Below are 21,592 nucleotides of genomic sequence, written 5' to 3' on the forward strand. Positions count from 1 at the left end.
ATTAATATTCCCATGTCAACCTTAATTTATTCCTTTCACATCTTTATTATTATTATTACTATTACAGTGTGTTCAATTAATCCATCTTTATACAACCCCATTATATTAGTAGTAAATGTTTCAACTATGAAAATACTAAATCTCCACACAAAAAAAACCTTCTGAAATAAATAAGTATTCACATGACATTTATTTATAAAACAGAAATTTTCTACTGGAGTGAAATTTTCTTACCCACATACTTGAAACATTTACTACTAATATAATGGGGTTGTATAAAGATGGATTAATTGAACACACTGTAATAGTAATAATAATAATAAAGATGTGAAAGGAATAAATTAAGGTTGACATGGGAATATTAATATTCAACTATCTGTCTAAATAGTAAATAAAACTTGAAGTTACAATAGGTTAAATAACACAATTGTGAAGAGAGAACTCTGAAAAGTGTTAACTAATGAAATGCATTTAAAAACTACATGACAATTTCATTTTTCGCATAGCTGAGAAGTCTAACACAAGGATGAAACGGTCGTCCAGTGTTTCCAGATTTTCAATGGTGGTCTAACATTGATCGATTTATGATATCAGTCTAAACTCAACAATCTCAACAAACTTATACTGATAATAATTTAATGCTTAGATTTTTAAAAAAGTACAAGTTGTTTGCATTTATGATGAAACAGGTGTAAAGAAGTAGATACACATTGTTTTTCAAGACATTAAAATTAATACAGATAATAATCAATGGTAGTTTCTTTTCAATCTCGACAAAATTCTTCAGATGAACTTTACTATTACTTAAGGTATTCAGCTAGCAGATTACAGTTTGGACTTCCGTTCCACCTGACTTAGTTTGAATGGCTGAATAGTATCACCAGGTCCCGTAAAAGACAAGGTGGTTTAAAATGTAAACAATATGTTACATATATGTGTTGAGTCGGCTTCCGGAGAACTTCGACGGAACCTCCAGAGGCCCAAAAAGGAGCCGAAGAGACCCAGCCAATCAGGGTATGATGGAACATTCTAGAGTTCCAACGTGGCGTGCTACTATTGGTCGGTAGCATAATATGTCGTCAATGGATTGGCTGAAATAGGATGTTGATTTAACATACGCTAACATCTATAAATACCTATGATTTTCTGCACAAGATTGAACCTTGCAGTAAAGTGTTTCTCTCATACTCGTGTCTTCTCTCTGGTGTTCAAGTCGCTGAGTAGTTCTAGCCTGGGGTTACGAAATTAGCTTAGGAAACAAATATAGCGTTCAATCGACAAGACTTATCAATATGTTTACTTGTTTTAAAAGGCCCCAAGTATTGTGAATTAAATAATCCCTTATTATCCTCCAATAAGAAAACATTCAATCATTTTACAACTATCTATGTAATTGAGACATCAATCCTTTTGCATGTGAACTCATTGCGTTTTCTGATTCTCCTACGTATAATCATTCTACCATAGAGACCGATGAGCTGACACCTCTGTATGCATAAATATTAACAGGCCTAAGTCTGACTAAATGTGGGGTTATTAGTATGCTTCAAATAGCTATCCAATACTCTTCAATATTCAATGATTCTTCAGCTCATGTTAGTTTATGATGAAGAATATCTTTAAAGTGTGCATAATCTTCGTGACATCGTCACATAACATTTGATTAATAATAAATACCATATATCTTATCAGTCATATATATAATATAATTAAAGTGGACATTTATCCCGCTTTTAATATAACTATGTACTAGAATGAACTACAATTATGCTGGGTATGAAGTTTCCATAAACTTTCCCCTAATGATTCACTGTACAATTCACTAGAGATAAGCTAATCAACTGTTTCATCATTGATCATGATGTATTTGTGAACTTAGATATTTTAACGTATAATAGACTCTACGTTAATGAAAATTATGATCATGCATCGATACTTTCTAAAGCAAAATACGTAACATAATCCAAACTAAGGAAATATTGAGAGCCTTCAGTAGTTCCTTGAAAAGGGTTTCAGACGCTGAAAGAATGTTCAGTATATTTAATCTAGTCAGGATTCGATAGAACCACCCAAGAGAATCCTTGAAAACTACTGATTTTTTTATATCTCAATTGGATACTTACCAACTTTTTAATTAGATTTAGCTGGTTTCTATAAGCTTCCAAAACTCTCAACGTCACATATAAACACATATATACGGTAATTTTGTCTGCACTAACTAACCTTCGAATTAAAACTGTTCTCATACTACTTTTTCTCTTAATTTATGCTCGGATTTTTAAAGTTAAAAACCAGGACACAGCTAGAAAGTTATTGTTCAAGTGTTCAAGTACAAAATGCATCGTAAAATACGAATATACACAATGAACAGTGATTGTTGAACTGATTCTTACCACTTCGACAGACGTTTTCCGTAACTCCCTTTAATAAGTTGAAGTTTTTCAAGCATCTCATTTAGAATATTCTTTTCTGGATCTGTAGATGTACAACGTTCACGTAGATTACTGCCCATTCTCAACACTAAATGATAGTCCGATTGTTGTTGATGAAATTCTCTATGCTATGAAATTATGTTAAAATAAAAAGTTAGAAATGAAATTGTCAATAAATATTTTCAAGCTGCTAGCTTTAAGTAGTATTTACACATATGTATCAAGTTAAACACATAGGATATAAATTCAATTAGTATTGTTTGTTCGAATCTTCCCATTGATGTTTTTAGGACTGCGACTATTAGCCACTATCCATCTTTGCTTACCATGCTTGTGAATTTAGGCTATATCGAGGCAATACGTACAGTATGCACATATGCCAATTAGAGACTAACCAGTTGCAGTCCTAAAAACATCAATGGGAAGATTCAAACAAACAATACTGATTGAATTTAAACTTCACCCCATTGCACAAACAAGTGGCTATCAGGACTCAGTGGCCGAGTGGATAACGCGATTGCGTTTGAAGCGAATGATACTGGGTTCGAGTCGCAGAGTGCTTGTTTTTTATAGGCGATGAAGCTGTAGGGCCTCATTTTCATGTATATGATCGTTAAATAAACAACGATAGGTTTTATTTTCAGAAGTCTGTGTTCATTAATCACCTCCATACATTTTATTCAAGTTAAATTGAATTACTTAATATTTTTATTATCCCTGTAGTTTCGTTTCTAACAGGCTTATTATTTATCAGGGTGATTTTTGTTGTTGATATTCAACAATGAATTAGATTACTCTTCGTAGGTCTGTGTGTAAATTATTCAGACTGGTATCATTTAGTATAGTAGTCATTTATGTTATGAGTGAGGTGAACGGGTTACAAAATAATCTTTAGTAGGATCAGATCGATCGTAACAAATAAAGACCAATTGTATTAAATATGACGCATGTTTATTTTGATGGAGTTTTGTTCTCTGAGCTGGACGGTTTGGTCGTGGAGCTTTCATGGTCCTTCTGAACGACATCATCAGCACAAACTTCGGGTAGAAGTGAAATGTTTGTTATGTTATCTTACTTAATAGATTTAATACGAAATTGATCAACTGTAATCTATCAGTTCTGAGAACTATGAGAGCTTAGTTACTCTTAAGTAACCAAATGAAATTCGTTCAAGATTTTGCTAAAGAACTGAGAAATTTTTCTAAATGTAATCAGACAGTATTTGTCTCAGTGATAATTACTGTAGGAAAGTGAAAAGGTTTTTTTTAAAAAAACTTTATATTCATGATTAACAGCTTAGATATGATTTTCATGACCGACAAAGAATAGGTGGACAACATTCCTGTTGAGTTATGACACTATGAAAATGTAGTTTATTAGATGTGTTAGTCAAAACTAATTCGTTTGTTATTTATGAATCACTTGAGTGAAGAAGTCTTAGTGATATTTACTCTTGCATTGTCATCAGTCACAATCGTAATAAATGGAGAATTTTGTAATGTTTCCAGATAAACGATATAAACCATTCGAGACAAGTTTGAATCTGAACACATGTTTTAATCATAAACGTGTTCAGTTTATTTGATTGGACAAAAAAGGCAATTCTCAACACTATACGGAAATACCGATAAAGCATATTCTCATAAATTGCCACCATCATAACAATATTTATCAATTCACGGAGTTAATGTCACATTAATCTAAGATAATACAGAAACTCGTTGCTTCGTTGCGGCTCAATCACCTTGATAACCGTTATTATGTTAATCTTAACGGTGTTTAAAATCAGAAGGCAATAAGAAGCGGCGACTACAGTTTACTAGAGGATAACGCAGACAACAAAGTTATAAGCACACCAAACGAATTTGACGCAGAGAGGAAAATGTATGTATGCGATCACATATAGAGGCAAATTTATATCCAAATCGAATAAGGAGCAACTAGGCAAGGCAAAGGCTTATAATAGGATTCGAATACATATATATATGGGGAAGAGAATGAATCGTCGCATTATATTTAAGCAATCGACATTTTAGCTAGAGTCTGTCATGTGATCCAGTGATCATAACAGTACAAAGAAATATGCGAAGTGTTACTGTTCGAATGACATTATCTGTTAAGTTAATAAAAGGGTTAAACAAATTTAACCATGATCGCAATTGGTTGTAGGAGACATGCTATAGCTTCCACACTCATCTACATCACCTGACTGAAAAATGAGAGATCTATGGAAAAACAAGGATATTAGTTCATTGTTCTATTAAATAAAGGTCCGTCATAAGTTTTCTAGGAAGCTAAAAACGATATTTAGTTTCAATTTTTGATTAATTGTGGGACAACTGATAAATTGACTATTAACTTACCAAAATCTTAAGTGACAGCTGACTGTTTTCATCATATACTGTAGATATTTCAAAAGACTCGAGTATCTCCAGTTTGGTTAAGAACCAGTTTAATAAACTATAATACGCTACATCAAACTGTAAATGTTTTTAAAAACACATGTAAAATAAGAGAGATTATAAGAAAACTTTTCCACAAATAAAGTGATCAAGTAACTTTCAGTATATCGGGAAGCGATGGCTTTAAGTGTAAGGTTATCGTGCAGAGAATAACCGTACAAATCTGTAAAAGGTTTGGAAAATGTATGAACATTACTCTACAAACCATTATGGACAATCTGACAATAAGCTACTGTTTTGTCTTTTATATGTACAAACATGTTATCTCCTCAGTAGATAAATATCAATTAAGAAAGACTTTTGGCCAGAATCCTACAGTGATTCAGACGTCTTCAAAAACGTAGCAGCGCCGTATAAAAAAAACTAGGGCATATATTTTACAGACAAGAAATGGCAGTCTAACAGTATGCACAACAATCACCTCTGTATGCACCACGAAAATATTTCCTATTACTACTGTACAGTAATCTCGGTATAACTGGAGACTTCAGTAAAAATTGCTCTATGGAAATAAAATTACTCTTTTAATATTAATGCATGTTACATAATAGTTATCTCCCTTGATTTTAATTCCTAGTTTTAGATTGTGACCTTAATACAGCAGTGTTCGCAACAGCCATAAAGAAATAATAGGCACCTTGTGCCAACTTACTGCATAACTGGAAGTTTAAGAAATTCACAGAGTTCTAATCACGGCTAGAAAACTAAACAACACAATTTTAATTAAATTCATGAGCATAACGTGAAATATATGACTTATCAGCCTAGAAAGACTGTCAAGAAGCAAATCATAAGTCTCGATCCTATTCAACTACCCTACGATTTATACAATTACCTAGTATAACTAGTTCTAATACACGTTTATAGTCACAAGTTACTTACCCTTGTATCTTCTTTCAATGCTTGAGAAAGAATTTTTCGCCGTTCTATTGCTCGACGCATGAGACTTGTAAAATTATGTTTCATTGTATTAATAGTGGCTACTGTCTGTGATACTTCTATGGGATGACATAGAGATTTGATTAATGGTAGAGAATTGTAAAGATTAATTACTAATCTTTCGTGGGTTTTCAGTTGTTGAATAGCATTCTATAAAAATAAAGCGTTATAAAGACAATTAATATTAGTGCTATTAGAAGTAAAATCAATTTCCAATAAACTGTAAACAATATTAGAAGTGGAAGACTATACCAAAGGAGCAGTCAATGCATCTAAGAGTAAACGGAACATAATGCAAATATCATTTCTTGCTTGAAATCAATTTGTGAATACATTCAAAACCATTCATAGTGGATAATAAATAAATATATATATACTTCTTTGGGACTCGTCAGCTGGATGTACCTGCATCTCAGATTTGATGTTCACTCCGGGACTCGAACCCAGTACAGTTCGCTTCAAACGCCATCGCGTTATCCAATTGGCCACTGAGTCCTGATAGCCACTTGCTTGTGCAATGTGGTGAAGTTGAAATTCACTTAGTATTGTTTGTTTGGATCTTCCCATTGATGATATAGGCTATATCGAGGCAATACACACAGTATGCACATATGCCAATTAGAGACTGACCAGTTGCAGTCCAAAAATATCAATAGGAAGATTCAAACAAACAATACTAAGTGTATGTACTTTTTTTGTTGTGATATGAGTAGAAAATTGTATTACTGACGTTTTTTGGCTTAGTGTAAACCACTTCTTCAGAGTACATAAATAACCGAAATAAAATTAATACATGTTTAAATAGTTTCTATGTACTAGTTAAACTTGTGTTAATTTAAGTCGGTTATTTATTTACTCTGAAGTGGCTTATAAAAAGTCACGAAACGTCAGAAATACAATTTTCTACTCATTGGGACATTACAAAAACATCTGTTATTGACTTTCTACACAATACTCAATTCAATTGAAAGTACCAAGTTCAACCTTGGCATTAATATCTACAAAAAACATTATGATGGAGTAAAGTCCACTCTTCAAGATAAAATCATGATCGTATAAGTCCGAATCCCAGTATCAGAGAAGACTAGAGAATTCAAACTTCAAGTATCTGACAACTCAACATAGTTCATGAGATTTTGAGCCACTAAAACCAGTGAGCACATATCTATCTGACCAACAGAATTCGATCAGCACCAAAAAGGACTAAATATTGGTCACTACTCAGTGGTCACTTAATTGAAAATATCTCATTGCTATAGGAGGCCAGTTCGAAATCAAAGAGCTCAAGGATTAAGTGTCAGATTATGAAACTTGGAGACCAGAGTCTCGATCCCACAGAGAGCATCGGTTCCTTTCAAAATTTTCAGCTAGCACGAAACCTAGATGTAGCGTTTTGTGCTATCTACTTCCAACCACTTAACTCTAATAATGTTTAACAATGTATGATATATGAAACATTTGCCAACCAAAATTCTAGATATATATACTTAAGCAAAAATAAGTCTCTATAAAGCAACATCAAAATAGAACTAAATTTTACCAAAAGTATTTGACATACCTTTACACTATTCAATTGTTCTGTACAACGTCCAACTAATTTTGAAGGTCTATAAAGTTTTAATAAACTAACTTGAATTTCATCAAATAATAATTGTAATCGTTGTATATTTGTTGTAAAGTATTTTATGAATCGCAAATGTACTTTCCATAATTTTTTGGATTCTAAACTTTGCAACTGAAATTTGATGTATTGTCTCAATATACGTAGAATATTTAATTCTAGACGAGATTTAATTCTATTATTTCCTAATGAAAGTAATTGTTGACTATACAGTTCATTTATCATTTTCATATTATTCAACAGAATGAAATCTTCAATATTTGTAAACGATGATTTATCTTGTTTAAAAATGCCATGGAATATTGAATCGGGCAGTTGTTTTATTAAGCTATTTATCCGTAATTTACTTTCCTTTTGTGATTTTAAATTCCAATCCTGTTTGTTGACAAGAAAAATAATAATAATAATAGCTATGGTGAAGCGTAAAGACTGGAGAAATAAAATAGGAATTACATATAAATATATACGCCCCCTAATCCCCTGGTACGGCCGAGAGTGAGGAGGGGCCACCCTCCCTCTCGAAATGTTCTCACATGGCCACGCGCATATAGCCTCTGTCAGGGAAGTCCCACTCACTGCCTTCTCGCACCACGGGTGTTGTTTACGAAATTGAAAGGATGAAAACCGAACGTCTGGCGATTTAACCGGGTTGGTGGACAATGAAAATCCACCTAGGGAAGTTGGAAAACCCTGATTCCAAACCAATCGTGCACATGGGCTCCAGTATTCTCACGGAATAAATGGCGTATGAATCAATCGTTGGACACCGGCTACCATGAGACTGCATCTCCTCTCGATGCTCCACTGCCTTGTGGGTTAGACCTTTAAGTCAAAGGCTCCGGGTGTGGTCCCCTAAGAAAACCATCTGCTTCAGTCTGGGCACCTGGGCAGTATCTCAGCCCTCACACAAATCAAATGAGATTTGTGTGGCGCATATGTATCTGGTGCTTCCTTGTGCTAACATTTATGTGTTTAAATAAAATAAAATAAGATAATCCATATATATATTGAGCTATTTAACTAGAATAAAACTATGTACAGAACTAGAATAAGTGTGGAATTTTGATGAAGTTTCAATCTCTGAGCTGGATGAATTATTCTTAAAGCTTTCATTGTCTTTCTGAACAATATCGTATGCAGAAAATTCCCTATGAATTTTATGCTAATAATGGGAAAACTGTTATAGCCGAATGTTAAGTTATATTTGAACCTTAATTGACTGAATTAGGACAGAGTGGGTTAGAGAATGCTGGTCAGCAGCCTATGCTCCATTAAGAGTAACAGGCGTAAATAAGTAAGTAAGTAATTGACTGGATTATCGACAGTATTTAAATGTTTAACTATGGAAAATTATCTTTAGTTAAAGTTTATAGTATTAATTCTACGATAATTAAGTTATCACAATGTATGTACTATAGAGACTACTGAAAATATTGTCAGCATAATTAGTTATGATTTTTAGCTGGTACTAGTAAGTGTGGTATGCGGACTAAATGAAACTTGTACCCTATCGGAAATCCAAACTACTATCAGTCATAGTGTAATCATGAATATATTTATGTTAGATTTCGGGCAACATAGAAGACGTTTATTGATTTCCAGAGAACTAGTAGTGATCATATTTTTTATTTTATTTTATTTAAACACATAAATATTGGCATAAAGCGGGCACCAGATATATATGCGCCACACAAATCTCATTTGATTTGTGTGAAGGCTATGATACTGTCCAGGTGCCCAGACTGAAGCAGGTGGTTTTCTTAGGGGACCACGACCGGAGCCTTTGACCTAATGGTCTGATCCTGAAGGCAGTGGAGCATCGTGAGGAGATGCAGTCCCATGGTGACCGGTGACCAACGATTGATTAATACGCCATTTGTTCCCTCAGGACACTGGAACCCATGTGCACGATTGGTTTGGAATCAGGGTTTTCCAACTTCCCTAGGTGGACTTTCCGTGTTCACCAACCCGGTTAAAGCGTCGGATATTCGCTTTTCGTCATCTTAATTTCGTAAACAACAGTAGTGTCACGAGAAGGCAGTGAGTAGGACTTCCCTGACAGAGGCTACATACACGTGGCCATGTGAGAGCATTCGGAGGGAGAAGGCAGGCCCTCCTCACTCTCCGCCGTACCAGGGCATTTGGGGACAGTGATCATATACATTTCACTGTTAAATACATACATATATAACAGACATATAAGCACTAAGGTCCAAGCTAGACGTTTTAAGTTTAAATATACAACATCAAAACATTGCACTGAGGTGGGATGATAGAGAAGATTTATAGCTTAGGTAGATGATTTGGGTGGAGTTTTGTTCTCTAAACTAGTAGAAGTTTGTGCGGATGTTGTTTAGAAAAACAGTGAAAGCTCCACGACCAAACCATTCAGCTCAGAGAACAAAACTCCACCTATTTCGAGGAGGAGTCTCTGAAAATTCACAATAAATTTATAAAATTAATTAATTTAGTCAACAAAAGAAGAACCTACCTCAAATTCTTCCCATTTACTCTTCACTGTATCCAACGTTAAATTATTTGGTTTAGTAAGTTTTATTAATTTATCATTCAGTTGACTTAACCAAACAGAATAAGCAGTAATTGTAGATTGTAGTTTATTTTCCTACAAGATAAATAAATACATAACTCAATGTTCGAACGAAGAAATTTCTTTTCAAATGGTTACTTATCATTGTTCTACACTAATAAATATATATGATTTACAATAATGAAATAATACCCACCGAGTAGTTGAGTTACATAATAATTATATTGAGTAATTAGTAGAAGGAAAATTATGATAATCAAGGCAATTATTCGGAAAACCAAACAGTTGCAACATTGCACTATATATAAAAAGAAGGAACTAAGAAAATATCTTGATAAAAGGTCAGTAATAGTCATGTAAGATTCAAGAGAGGAATGTTGAGAATATGCAGAGTACAAAACCGTTTAGTGATTCCAGGTATTCAATGGTGATCTAGCGTAGGTCGACTCGTGATTTCAACTGTTAAAAATAAGAAGAAATTAGAAAGTGGTTTCCAGATTTTTGAAAGGTTTCAATCAGAGTTCAGCTAAAAATGCACTTCTATATCGATTACCAAGGTAGAGAGAATGGTTTTGCAAGTGCTGTTTATTGTTATACTAGACAATGTGGTGTGGATATTGTCATCAAAAACGTGAGTGTAATAAAACAATAACGATTATCACAACGATAATAAATGCCATCACCATAGACAACAACATATAAAGTGCAAATTTTTGATGGATTTGTTGATGTTGTGTTGATGGGGAAAAAACATCAGCATACTGATGTATAAACATTTCTTTTAGAAAGTTTATTCTAAACAATCACAACAAACAAGCTTACAAAATGTTTCATCGATATGCGAATAGCTGCTTGCTAGAAGTCAAAAAAAATTGAAAAGTATAGAGCATAGATGAAAACTGCACGTAAGTACGTCTTCAATGTTGACGCAGCAGTATGTAATGTTGATAATGAGGTTAGGGTTTGAAATACTGATTAACAGTAGCTTAGTCAAATGATTTTCATAACTGTTTGATAAGAATTGTAAAAAATATTGGACGTTATACAAAGTAAAATAATAGGTACTTTTCCTTCACATTGAGGCTCTTCAGTAGTACAGAATTTCATGATCTGAATCTTACAAATATTGTCAAATTTTGTTGTCACATAGCTAAGATTGAAGATTTCAGGGTCACAAGTATGGACTGCTAAAACTAAACTTCAACAAACTGTGATCAACTATTATTTAATTTCTAAATTTTATTTAATCGCTGAAAAATCATTGAAAATCATAAAACAGAGGAGAGCTAGTTCGTCTCAGTAAAACACTTAAGTAGAACGTAGAATCATCAGGTCACACTATGAGTACGATACCGTTGAGCCGTCCGTGAATTGAAATACAAAAGTTAACATTTCCAACACCATTCACATTTTAGGATGGGTCACAATTTTCATCCCCTCTTATTAACGGTGTTATTAAATCATTCGTCATTTGGTTTAACTCATATGTCACGGTTCCTCCGAAGAAGCTTTGAATATTCTATATTCAACCTAATCACTAGAAGCAGATTTTTCTGGTTTATAGAACATATTTGTGCGGGTGTTGTATAATATGACAACGGTTTACAAATCCCTGGATGTATTCAAATGATATCTAATTTTTGACAATCTATCTTTAGAACAATTAGAAGACGGAGTTGATCTGAAAAATGTGATGTATTTGAGCTAGACATTTCAAACAATCTGGTCACACATATACTTATCAAAGCATTTTATATGAAAATAATAAAGGTCAATTAAATGAAAGTTCAAGTAGAAAAAGTAACAAAGGGGAGAGAAACATTTTACATCGTATAGAAAGAATAATTGACCTTTATTATTCTCATATAAGATGCCTTAACCAGTATATGTGTGATCAGATTGTTCGAAATGTATAGTGCAAATGCATCACATTTTTCTGATCAAATCCGTCTTCTAATCGTTCTATCGAAAAGGGACTAATTGCGTTAGAATCTATCTTTAAATAAAAACGTTCTAAGCCAGTGTAATATCAATCCTACATTTTTTTGAAATGGATTATATTTCAGTTATTCAAAATATCAACATATATGTATCTGAAGGGGTTTTGTGGATATTTCAGTATTTTCATAGTTGAAATCATGAGTCAATTGAAGCTAGACCACCATGGAAAACTTGGAAGCACTGGACGACCGTTTCGTCCTATTATGGGACTCCTCAGCAGTGCGCATCCACGATCCCGCACTCGTGAGATTCGAACCCAGGACCTACCAGTCTCGCATCAGAGCCCTTAACCGATAGACCACTGAGCCGACATCCAACAGTGTTAATGTCTAACTTCAACTGATCCACGAAGTTGAGCAACCATTCACCAATTGTCTTCAATGAGTTGATATCTCTACAACAGACCTGGTTGAACTCCACTGGTCACTGCTTCCCAGTAGAACTCAAGGGAATATTCCTTACAGCCAGTCACTAGTGAGCATATGATTATAAATCAGAAGGGGTTTTGTGGATATTTCATGCGCACTGCTGAGGAGTCCCATAGTAGAACGAAACGGCCGTCCAGTGCTTCCAGGTTTTCCATGGTGGTCTAGCTTTAATTCACTCATGATTTCAACTATAAAAATAAATGTATCTATCTGATTAACTAAGATCAAAGTGGGAGAAAAGATAAGAAACACTTTTAGCTCCTACACTATCATCGTGGCTTATTGACTTTTCAGATAAATAAAACAATCATATCAAACTCGACAATTCAAAGGCTAACATATTCAGGGGATAACCTCAAAATTATCCGTACTGTTTTAAGAAGGATTGCGGACCTCCAGATGAAGTGAATTTACTAATAAGATGGCAAATTACTTGCATAACACTCTCTGTTCTTCAATATTTATTTGAACGGATTTGAACTTTCTAATAGCCTTCCAAAAACATTACTAAGTGGTAAAAATACAAGTTTTCATGTCAACACTTTTAAGCATTCAAAAAATATTTATTGTTTGATTGAACAATTAAATAAACCATCCTGAAGTCATGAATAGTCTCCAACCCATTAGCTGGATATAAAAATTATTTTTCGGAAAAGTTACCTGATTAATTTTACTGGTCAGTTCAGTTTTCTTTTTTGTTAAATGGCAACATTGTTGTTCAATTTTCAGCTTCAGTTGTTTTACATCATTTTCGATTTTTATTTTATCAGTATTATTATTATTATCATTATTATTATTATTAGCAGTAACAGTAGCACAGCAACGACCATTTGAAATAGTTCTAAGTAGAGTTTGCATAGATTTTAATTCATTATGCCATATCTGAAATGAAAATAATACCAAGAATCATAGGACCTTAAATATTGTCCACCTGTTTAGAGATTCAGACTAAGTGATATTGGTTAACTACATAACATTGAAATTATTTATAACATTATATGCATACTGTGTAATACAACACATCGATTACAAATCTTTGCACTCTTTTTTGAGCTATACACATTTTATGTAAGGAATATACATATGAACCGACTGTCTTAACCGAAGCATATGAAGAGCGGTTGAGATATGTAATTCAATAACTAAAACTTAAATCCTTTGATCATAAACCCATTGAAACAAAAGCGTCTCTATATAGAGTAATTAATAACACTATATTATCATATTCTGACCCCTAATCTCTTCAGATAGTCTAACGGCAACTTTTTTTACTACAGCACAGGGTGTTTGAAATAGATTATGTTAATTACTTCAAGTTTACAGATAGTGGATTCAGTCAGTCAGTCAGCTACAACGTAGGACAAGGCACATATATGCATCGGTCCAAGTTGCCATAACTCGTTAGTGGATTATTAGCTCTAGTTATAAAAACACTTCTATATGAGTCATTGAATCGTAAGTTTGAGCCCCACTCCATCTACTACGGTATGGGCAACCTATTGTATTATTAGTCCTGATAGAAAAGTTATGATTAAAGGCTAAATGCATAAACTTATACTTGTCAGACGAATTACAGTAGGGTCCAGTGATGCATGAGTAGTTTTTATGGAGATATTTTCGAGGGTATTTGACTGATTTTGCTTTCTGAAATCAGGTTCCTTATTCCGTATACTGGTGCTTAGTTTATTTGTTCAAACTGACTTCTTATCTCACTCATAGTCATAATTGAAAAGTATGGATAAACTAGTTAGTAAAGATTTCATTTTTATGGATGAACCTGAAACACATGCACTGCAGTATTAGTGATATTCCAATATACTAACGTTCATCATGTCGGGGTTAAACAACATACTATTTACTAGAGAATGATATCATAAATAATTTGAAATATTTTTCATATTCTGACTTATACTCCTCACTAAAAAATGCACTATATAACCTTACTCTAATGTTCATTTAATCAATTGTATGTGAGAAGTATTCAAACAATACATTTTATAACAATAATTCTATCAATAACAAACACTAATCCATTCTTTTATGATAAAAATAATTTTGTTGTGATCATGGATCAATCAATGTCGGACCACGGTTGAAAACTTGGAAGTTCTGGATGATCGTTTCGTCCTAGCATGGGCTTCCTCATCAGTGCGCATCCACGATCCCTCGATCGAGATTGGAACTCAGGACCTTCGACCTCGCGCGCGAACGCTTAACCACTGATCCTGAATCCAACGGTGTTGATGTCTAACTTCAAACTATCTACGAAATTGCGCGACCATCATCCATTGTCTTCGGTGGGTAACTGTCTCAAAACCGATACGGATTAGTTCCATTGCTCATGGATCGAATCCTGAGTGCGAGATCGTGGATGGTTGGAAGAGAGTTAGGGGCGATCAAACCAAAACATGGCATCAGTGCTTGAAGTCACTAACTTCTAGTCTGAGCCATGTTGGTAGATGCAGACTACCTGGTTGGGGTCCGCGTGACTCTGGGTGACATGGCTCAGAATCGATCACAATGGCGTAGGTGTATACACTCTTTATCTTCCCCTAGACCTTGAGATTAAAATTGCTTCATAACTTTTTTCCATATATACAACCTTTCTTTATATACTAACACCACTAAATTAATTACTTCTATGAATCCGGTGTTCATCTTGTTGTGCTAACGAGGTATGGCAACTTGGACCGATGCATATATGTGCCTGGTCCTACGTTGTAGCTGACTGACTGACCGACTGACTTCGGGTTTTAAATGGTGGCCTAATATTGATCGATTCATGATCTCAATCAAAACCCAACAATCTCCACAACCCTGTACTGAAAATAAATTTATTTTAAACGACAATTTAATTCTATCATAAGAATATACAATGAAAACAAAATTCACCATACCTCTAGAATTTTTACTTCCGTCCAGTTATTTAAATATACGTTTTTTACAAGGGATAAATTGTTTCCTCTACAATTAACAGGAAATTCTTCTTCTATCATACAATTTTTTATAAATCTCTCATCTAAACAACTGAATTCATCTAGCAAATTTGACAATTCATTTAGAGCTGTTGAAATTTGATTTGTTTCAATGAGCCGATTTCTTATAGCTGACTGAAAAATGGAAGAGAAATGCAAATAATTAAGATTTTCCAGAAGATAACTCGTTGATTTTTGTAATGATAGGTACTGCATTAAAGCCTCATTGTAAGCATCAACACTCGAAGGCAGGTAAATCCAATCATGAATGTCAAATAGGACAAAATCCTAACTATGTTAGCTGCAACCCAACATTGCTAAAAATGTTTAACTAAATGCTATTATTGTGGAAATACGCTGATGATGCACGTATGCAAATACATATTGAGCATTTGGAGTTATTTACATAAACAATCATGAAATGCAAAGCCTTACAAATACCTTACGTGTTTGAATTTACCTAGTATTGTTTACTTAAACCTTCCCATTGATGTTTAGAACTGCAATTGATCAGTCACTTATTGGCATATGTGAATGCTGTGCAAATTGCCTTGAAATTGCTTTAATTCACAAGCATTATAAGCAAAGATGGATAGAGGCTAGCAGTGGAATCCAGGACGCGCGTTTCGCACTATTCAGGACTTGTCAGCTGGATGTACCTGCTTACGTGTTTTTAGAGTAAAATTATGCCTGAGCATATGGTACTTTAACAAAAAGACTAAACAGATAGGGGCTATACAATTGTGAGATCATATAATATCCAATCTAGATCAGTCAGTTTAGTCGATATTTTACAGTACAATGATGATCAGAAAACGGTAATTATTAAACACATATATTCATTTAGTATTGTTTGTTTGAATCTTCCCATCGGTGTGTTAGGACTGCAACTGCTCAGTCTCTAATTGGCATATGTGCATACTGTGTGTATTGCCTCGATATAGCCTTAATTTACAAGCATTGTAAGTAAAGATGGATAGCGGCTAGCAGTGGAATCCAGGACGCGCGTTTCGTGGATAACGCGCTTGTGCGATGGGGTGGCTACCAGGACTCAGTGGCCGAGTGAATAACGTGATGGCGTTTGAAGCGAAAGGTACTGGGTTCGAGTCCTTGAGTGAACATCAACTCTGAGATGCAAGTACATCCAGCTAACGAGTCCCAAATAGTACGAAATGCGCGTCCTGGATTCCACTGCTAGCCACTATCCATCTTTGCTTAGAAAACAAATATATGTTTTAATACTCTCCACTTTAGCCAGATATACTGAATTAAAGCGGACTACAGACTTGTAACTTGTTTGCAAAAATTGAGTACTTTATAACTAATCTATTACCATTAAAGAAACGTGAATTAGAACTTATCAGGTTGAACTGGTTCATAAAACATCTCAAGTAACACTGAATTTGTCAAAATGGAAAGTAATATCTGACTGGTAAAAAACGAAATGCATTAAATATCTACTTCAGATATTCTCAGTAGATTGTCTGAAAATAATTCCTTCTAATAATAATACATACATACCATAACTAGGAAATCTCAGTCTTTCATTAACTATCATTGTATACGTATATCGACATAAGAGTATTGGTATTTCATGTGTTCTGAGCGAAAAAGCTGAACAGTACCTTGATGTCAATACATACAATTAACTTACTAGATAAACGGATGATTCTGTAAGAATGCTATTAAAATCATTCATTATTGTTAGTATTTTCTGTTCAGTGCAATCGGTAATTGATCTATTTAATGAAGTTTCATGTTCACGTTTATTGAAACAGGAGTAAAATGTTTGTTCAATATTATCTACTTTATTGTCTGTGGTATAATCTTCACTTAAATGAAATATTACATCATTGAATTCATTGATATCATTGAGTATACATTGAAACAACGGTAGTTGAGAGAAAAGTTCTAGTCTATACAGCTGAATTGAAGAAAGAAAAACGAAAAAATGCATGAAATCCCACATAATTTTAAAAGGTATGGTTTCAATCAGAGAACAGAAATACAAGAAATTTCATTAGAAAAACTTCATCTGTTTCATCGCAACGATTTTAAACAGTAAGATGCCAAGCGATAATGTCACGACTTTAGTAGTAACAGCTTGTAAAAATCACCCATTTGACCTGAAAAACATTATTATTATTATTATTATCTATTACTTAAATACATAAACATTGGTACAAGGAGGCACCAAATAGATATGCGCCACATAAATCATTCGATTTGTGTGAGGGCTGAGATACTGCCCGGGTGCCAAAACCGAAGTAGGTGATTCTCTTATGGGACCGAATCCGGAGCATTTGACCTAAAGGTCTAATCCACAAGGCAGTGGAGCAACGTAAGGAGATGCAGTCTCATGGTAGACGGTGGCCAACAGTTGGTTTATATGCCGTTTGTTCCCTCAGGATCCTGGAACCCATGTACACCATCAGTTTGGAATCGGGGCTCTTCAACTCCCCTACAAGGACTCTCCGTATCTAGCAGCCCGGTTAAAGCTCCGGACATTCGCTTTTCGTCCTCTCAATTTCGTAAACAACACCCCCACCGCGAGAAGGCAGTGAGTAGGACTTCCCTGGCAGTGGTTGTATACACGTGGCCATGTGGGAACATTTTGAGAGAGAGAGGACCCTCCCCACTCGCGGCCGTACCAGGGAATTTGAGGGCTCACTAACTGAATTGTATCCGGAAGTTTCCATTATTTTCCCGTTCGTTTAATGAGCACTATATGTTAGAGTACAGTTTTCATAGACTTCATTTCAAGTCCTAGATATCTACAATGAAGAACTGAACTACACTGGGCATGTCCATAGAAGACAGATGCAGATAACCTCAACCAAAAAATATATCAGAAGGCTGTGCTTTCATTCTTCGAAATAAACTGACACGAATGTACAACAAAAAGTGTAAACAGCAAATGCAAAAACACCAACAACATTTGAACAAATAGCTAAGATTCTTCGAAAGGAATGTTGAAACAAAGATACTTGAAACAACCTTGCCGAATAAGTAGAGATTATTAGGTTCCAAGCAGAAATGGATGGTGGCTAGCAGTGAGATCCACGACGTGCGATCCGTCCTATTTCGGGACTCGTCAGCTGAATATATCTGCATCCTAGAGTTGGTGTTCACTCCAGAACTCGAACCCAGTACCGTTTGCTCCAAACGCCATCGCGTTTTCCACTTTGCTTTTGAGTCCTGATAGCCACTAGCTTGTGCAATGAGGTGAAATTTAATTCATTTTTGTATTGGTTGTTTGAATCTTCCCATTGATTTTTAAGACTGCAGTTGACCAGTCTCTTATTGGTATATGTAAATACTGTGCGGATTGCCACGATATTACTTTAAGTCATAAGCATTACAAGCAGAAATGGACTGAACAACAACTCTGGTATGCAGGTACATCCATCTGACGAGTCCCAATGAGGACAAAACGCGCGTCCTGGATTCTACTGCTAGCCACCATCATCTCAGTTTGTAATGCTTGTGACTGAAGACAATACGTACAGTATTCACGTATGCCAATAAGAGACTGATCATCTACAGTCCTAAGCATCAGTGGGAAGATTCAAACAATCAGCGTGATAGGATAACTGTGCTACAAATATATAAATATACATATAAGATAATCTAGACTTACGGTTACTTCGTGCAAATGTGAGCATAGATCATTATCCCCATTTAAATATTCCGACTTAACACTTAAGTGCTGAAATTTCACTCTCAGTTTAGTCATTCTAGGATGTATTACCTAGAAAAGAGAAAAAACTAGATAAAAGCATATAAACACTTTCATGTGACAATTGTAAGTGTACAAGTAAACATTCCACATTTTGGCATAGAAATAATATTCCATGTTTGATGCAGAGGAACAAATTGAAATACCCGAAGGTACGTTGGATTGTTGTTAGTGAAGGATACACAGGAATACTACAAAAGTAAGAATGTTTTAAATAACGATTAAATTGCGTTTATATCATATTGAGTTTTTTATTTACGCGTGGGGTCATGAGAACAAAGTCTTACTATCTTCTAACGTTTCTTCCTAAAATTTTAAGAAAGTTCGTAAAAGCGGCTCACTAATCTATTTAGTCATGACCAATGTAGGACATAAGGGCATATATCCATCAGCTCAAGGGGATATGTCATATCAGGATATCGAGAGAAAATTAAAAAGATGAATAGGGAGGGAGTCAAAATAATGCTTATTTCAATGATGATAAAAAAAGACTGCATATGAGAAATATGGCTCGAAATGAAGGGATCGATTTTCAAAATGAATGATTATAACGAAGACCTCAACCCCATGGTCGGTATCAACAGAGAGGGTTTAGCCTAACGGTCAAGAAATTCATGGGCTAATGCCAATTTTTTCACTGAGAGACAGCTATCCAGTATTATATGTAGAGGTAGGCAATGGTTGAGATGCGAATAAGTGATGGTAATCAAGAAACACTCGGAATTTTTTTATAATTCTTCGGTTAATTAAAAGATTAAACACAAACTGAGTGGTATAACAAAGAATCTATGTATTTCTGGATTCTATTAATGATTTATCCTTGATTGTTCGATTAGAAAAGTATTCAACTCAATGAATAAACACAATCAACTTACTGATAACCAAATAGCAAGACGTTGTGATAATTCATAACCGAATAATAGGCGTTCACGTTGATTTTTTATATGTTCCAGAAAATTGACAACTTCATCATTTACCTTAGTTTGTTCATACCATAAAGGAATATTAAAATATGATAGAGATATGTTGTTTTGGTCAGAATTTATTGAATCTACCGGTAGGTTATTTTCGGTATGCGTAATTTCAGATAGAAATGTATTGTTTTCATCGTCAAAGTTGAAATTCTGTAGTAAATAACAATCTGTATTAGTAGGATTGGTTTCGTCAGTTAATTCTTGAAGCTTATCAATTACTTGCTGATAAAGAGAAGTTAATAAAAAAATACACAAACAAAAGAAGCAACAGTTAATTACTTTATTCAGTAGACTCGAAGTGAGATTACAACACAAGATCGTATTAGAGATGATTAATATTACTGAGTTGTATATAAAGGACACATTGTGATTAAATTACACGAGAGGTTGAGAGACAATGTTTCTGAATTTAGATTTGTAGAATATAATAAAACATTGGAATTAACACACCATGGGTTAGTTAAAGCTTTCTTTGAAGGTGATCAGATGTAGAGTAGTGGTCCTGAAAAGTGACACCATCTGAATTTGTAATTGAAGATATAAACGACAATACTGTTTGGTCTAAATGAATAAACATGTTGGCAATATCGATCGCCGATATACATGTATTCAAGGAATAAATAATACCCTATTCTTACTTTACCATGGAACAATTTGACAGATTCTATTGATATTGAACATAACCTTATTCAATACAATTCTCTAATAAACGATCAAGTTTCTTCAGTGTTGAAACACACTCAAACAGAATCATGAATTTCAATAACTATAATACCAATTCAAAACTTTCTGTTTGCTAGGATGATAATGGTTCTTTTTTGAATATTCAACGGAAGACCAGCACATTCTTCAGTTATATTAATAAATTTTCATTAAAGTTAAAATCAGTATGAGGTCGGATAAATAGTTTCAACAAAACAAGTACGTCTATAAAAATAAGTAAACTAATAAAGGAAGTATTTTGACTGGAATGAGGCTTTTGGATGAAGTCTGATACAACACTATAGGTCCAGTTGATTTAGGGAAAGCTAATGCAGTACTCGCCTTTATAATTGAACAATTCAGTAATCAAAATTTACTTGGTTTTCTAGGAAAAATTACCATGAACTTTGAAAGAGAAGACAATCAAAACTTTAGTGGACAATTATGAATGGTAACTTTCAGGACTATTTATGGACCGATGTGATATGTATATTTCCTATTGTATAATTGTTAAGTAACTAAAGTATCCATATTCGTATCCCTCTTATTATGAGCTTTATTTTGACCTATGAACTATTATTATACGATTTACCATTCTTGAGTTATACCCAGTCTATTGATTACTGTCCCCCCCCTATTCACGGTCACATTTGGCCAAATCTTGTACAAATGTTATTTTCTATCTTATGGTACGATGCGGTCTGTCTGATTGGTATATAAACCCACTATGTTTGAGAATAATGATTCATATTGTAGAGGCTGTTATTGGTG

The 21,592-nt window shown here is 34.2% G+C and overlaps 1 protein-coding gene across 1 annotated transcript in view; it reads right to left on the reverse strand.

The window, feature by feature from the left end:
• Positions 1-21,592, reverse strand: part of Smp_135060 (putative bollus pemphigoid antigen) — a gene marked incomplete at its 5' end in the record, with an annotated part of 59,490 nt that overhangs the window by 25,427 nt on the left and 12,471 nt on the right. The window contains 9 exons of the mRNA XM_018796181.1: positions 2,394-2,560; positions 5,777-5,983; positions 7,392-7,883; positions 9,946-10,077; positions 13,092-13,313; positions 15,329-15,541; positions 17,061-17,375; positions 19,047-19,157; positions 20,201-20,341. Of these exons, the coding sequence (XP_018650419.1) occupies positions 2,394-2,560; positions 5,777-5,983; positions 7,392-7,883; positions 9,946-10,077; positions 13,092-13,313; positions 15,329-15,541; positions 17,061-17,375; positions 19,047-19,157; positions 20,201-20,341 (2,000 nt within the window). The remainder of the gene's footprint in view (positions 1-2,393; positions 2,561-5,776; positions 5,984-7,391; positions 7,884-9,945; positions 10,078-13,091; positions 13,314-15,328; positions 15,542-17,060; positions 17,376-19,046; positions 19,158-20,200; positions 20,342-21,592) is intronic.

This window comes from Schistosoma mansoni, chromosome 2 (genome assembly GCF_000237925.1).
Source record: "Schistosoma mansoni strain Puerto Rico chromosome 2, complete genome".
NCBI lineage: Eukaryota > Metazoa > Platyhelminthes > Trematoda > Strigeidida > Schistosomatidae > Schistosoma > Schistosoma mansoni.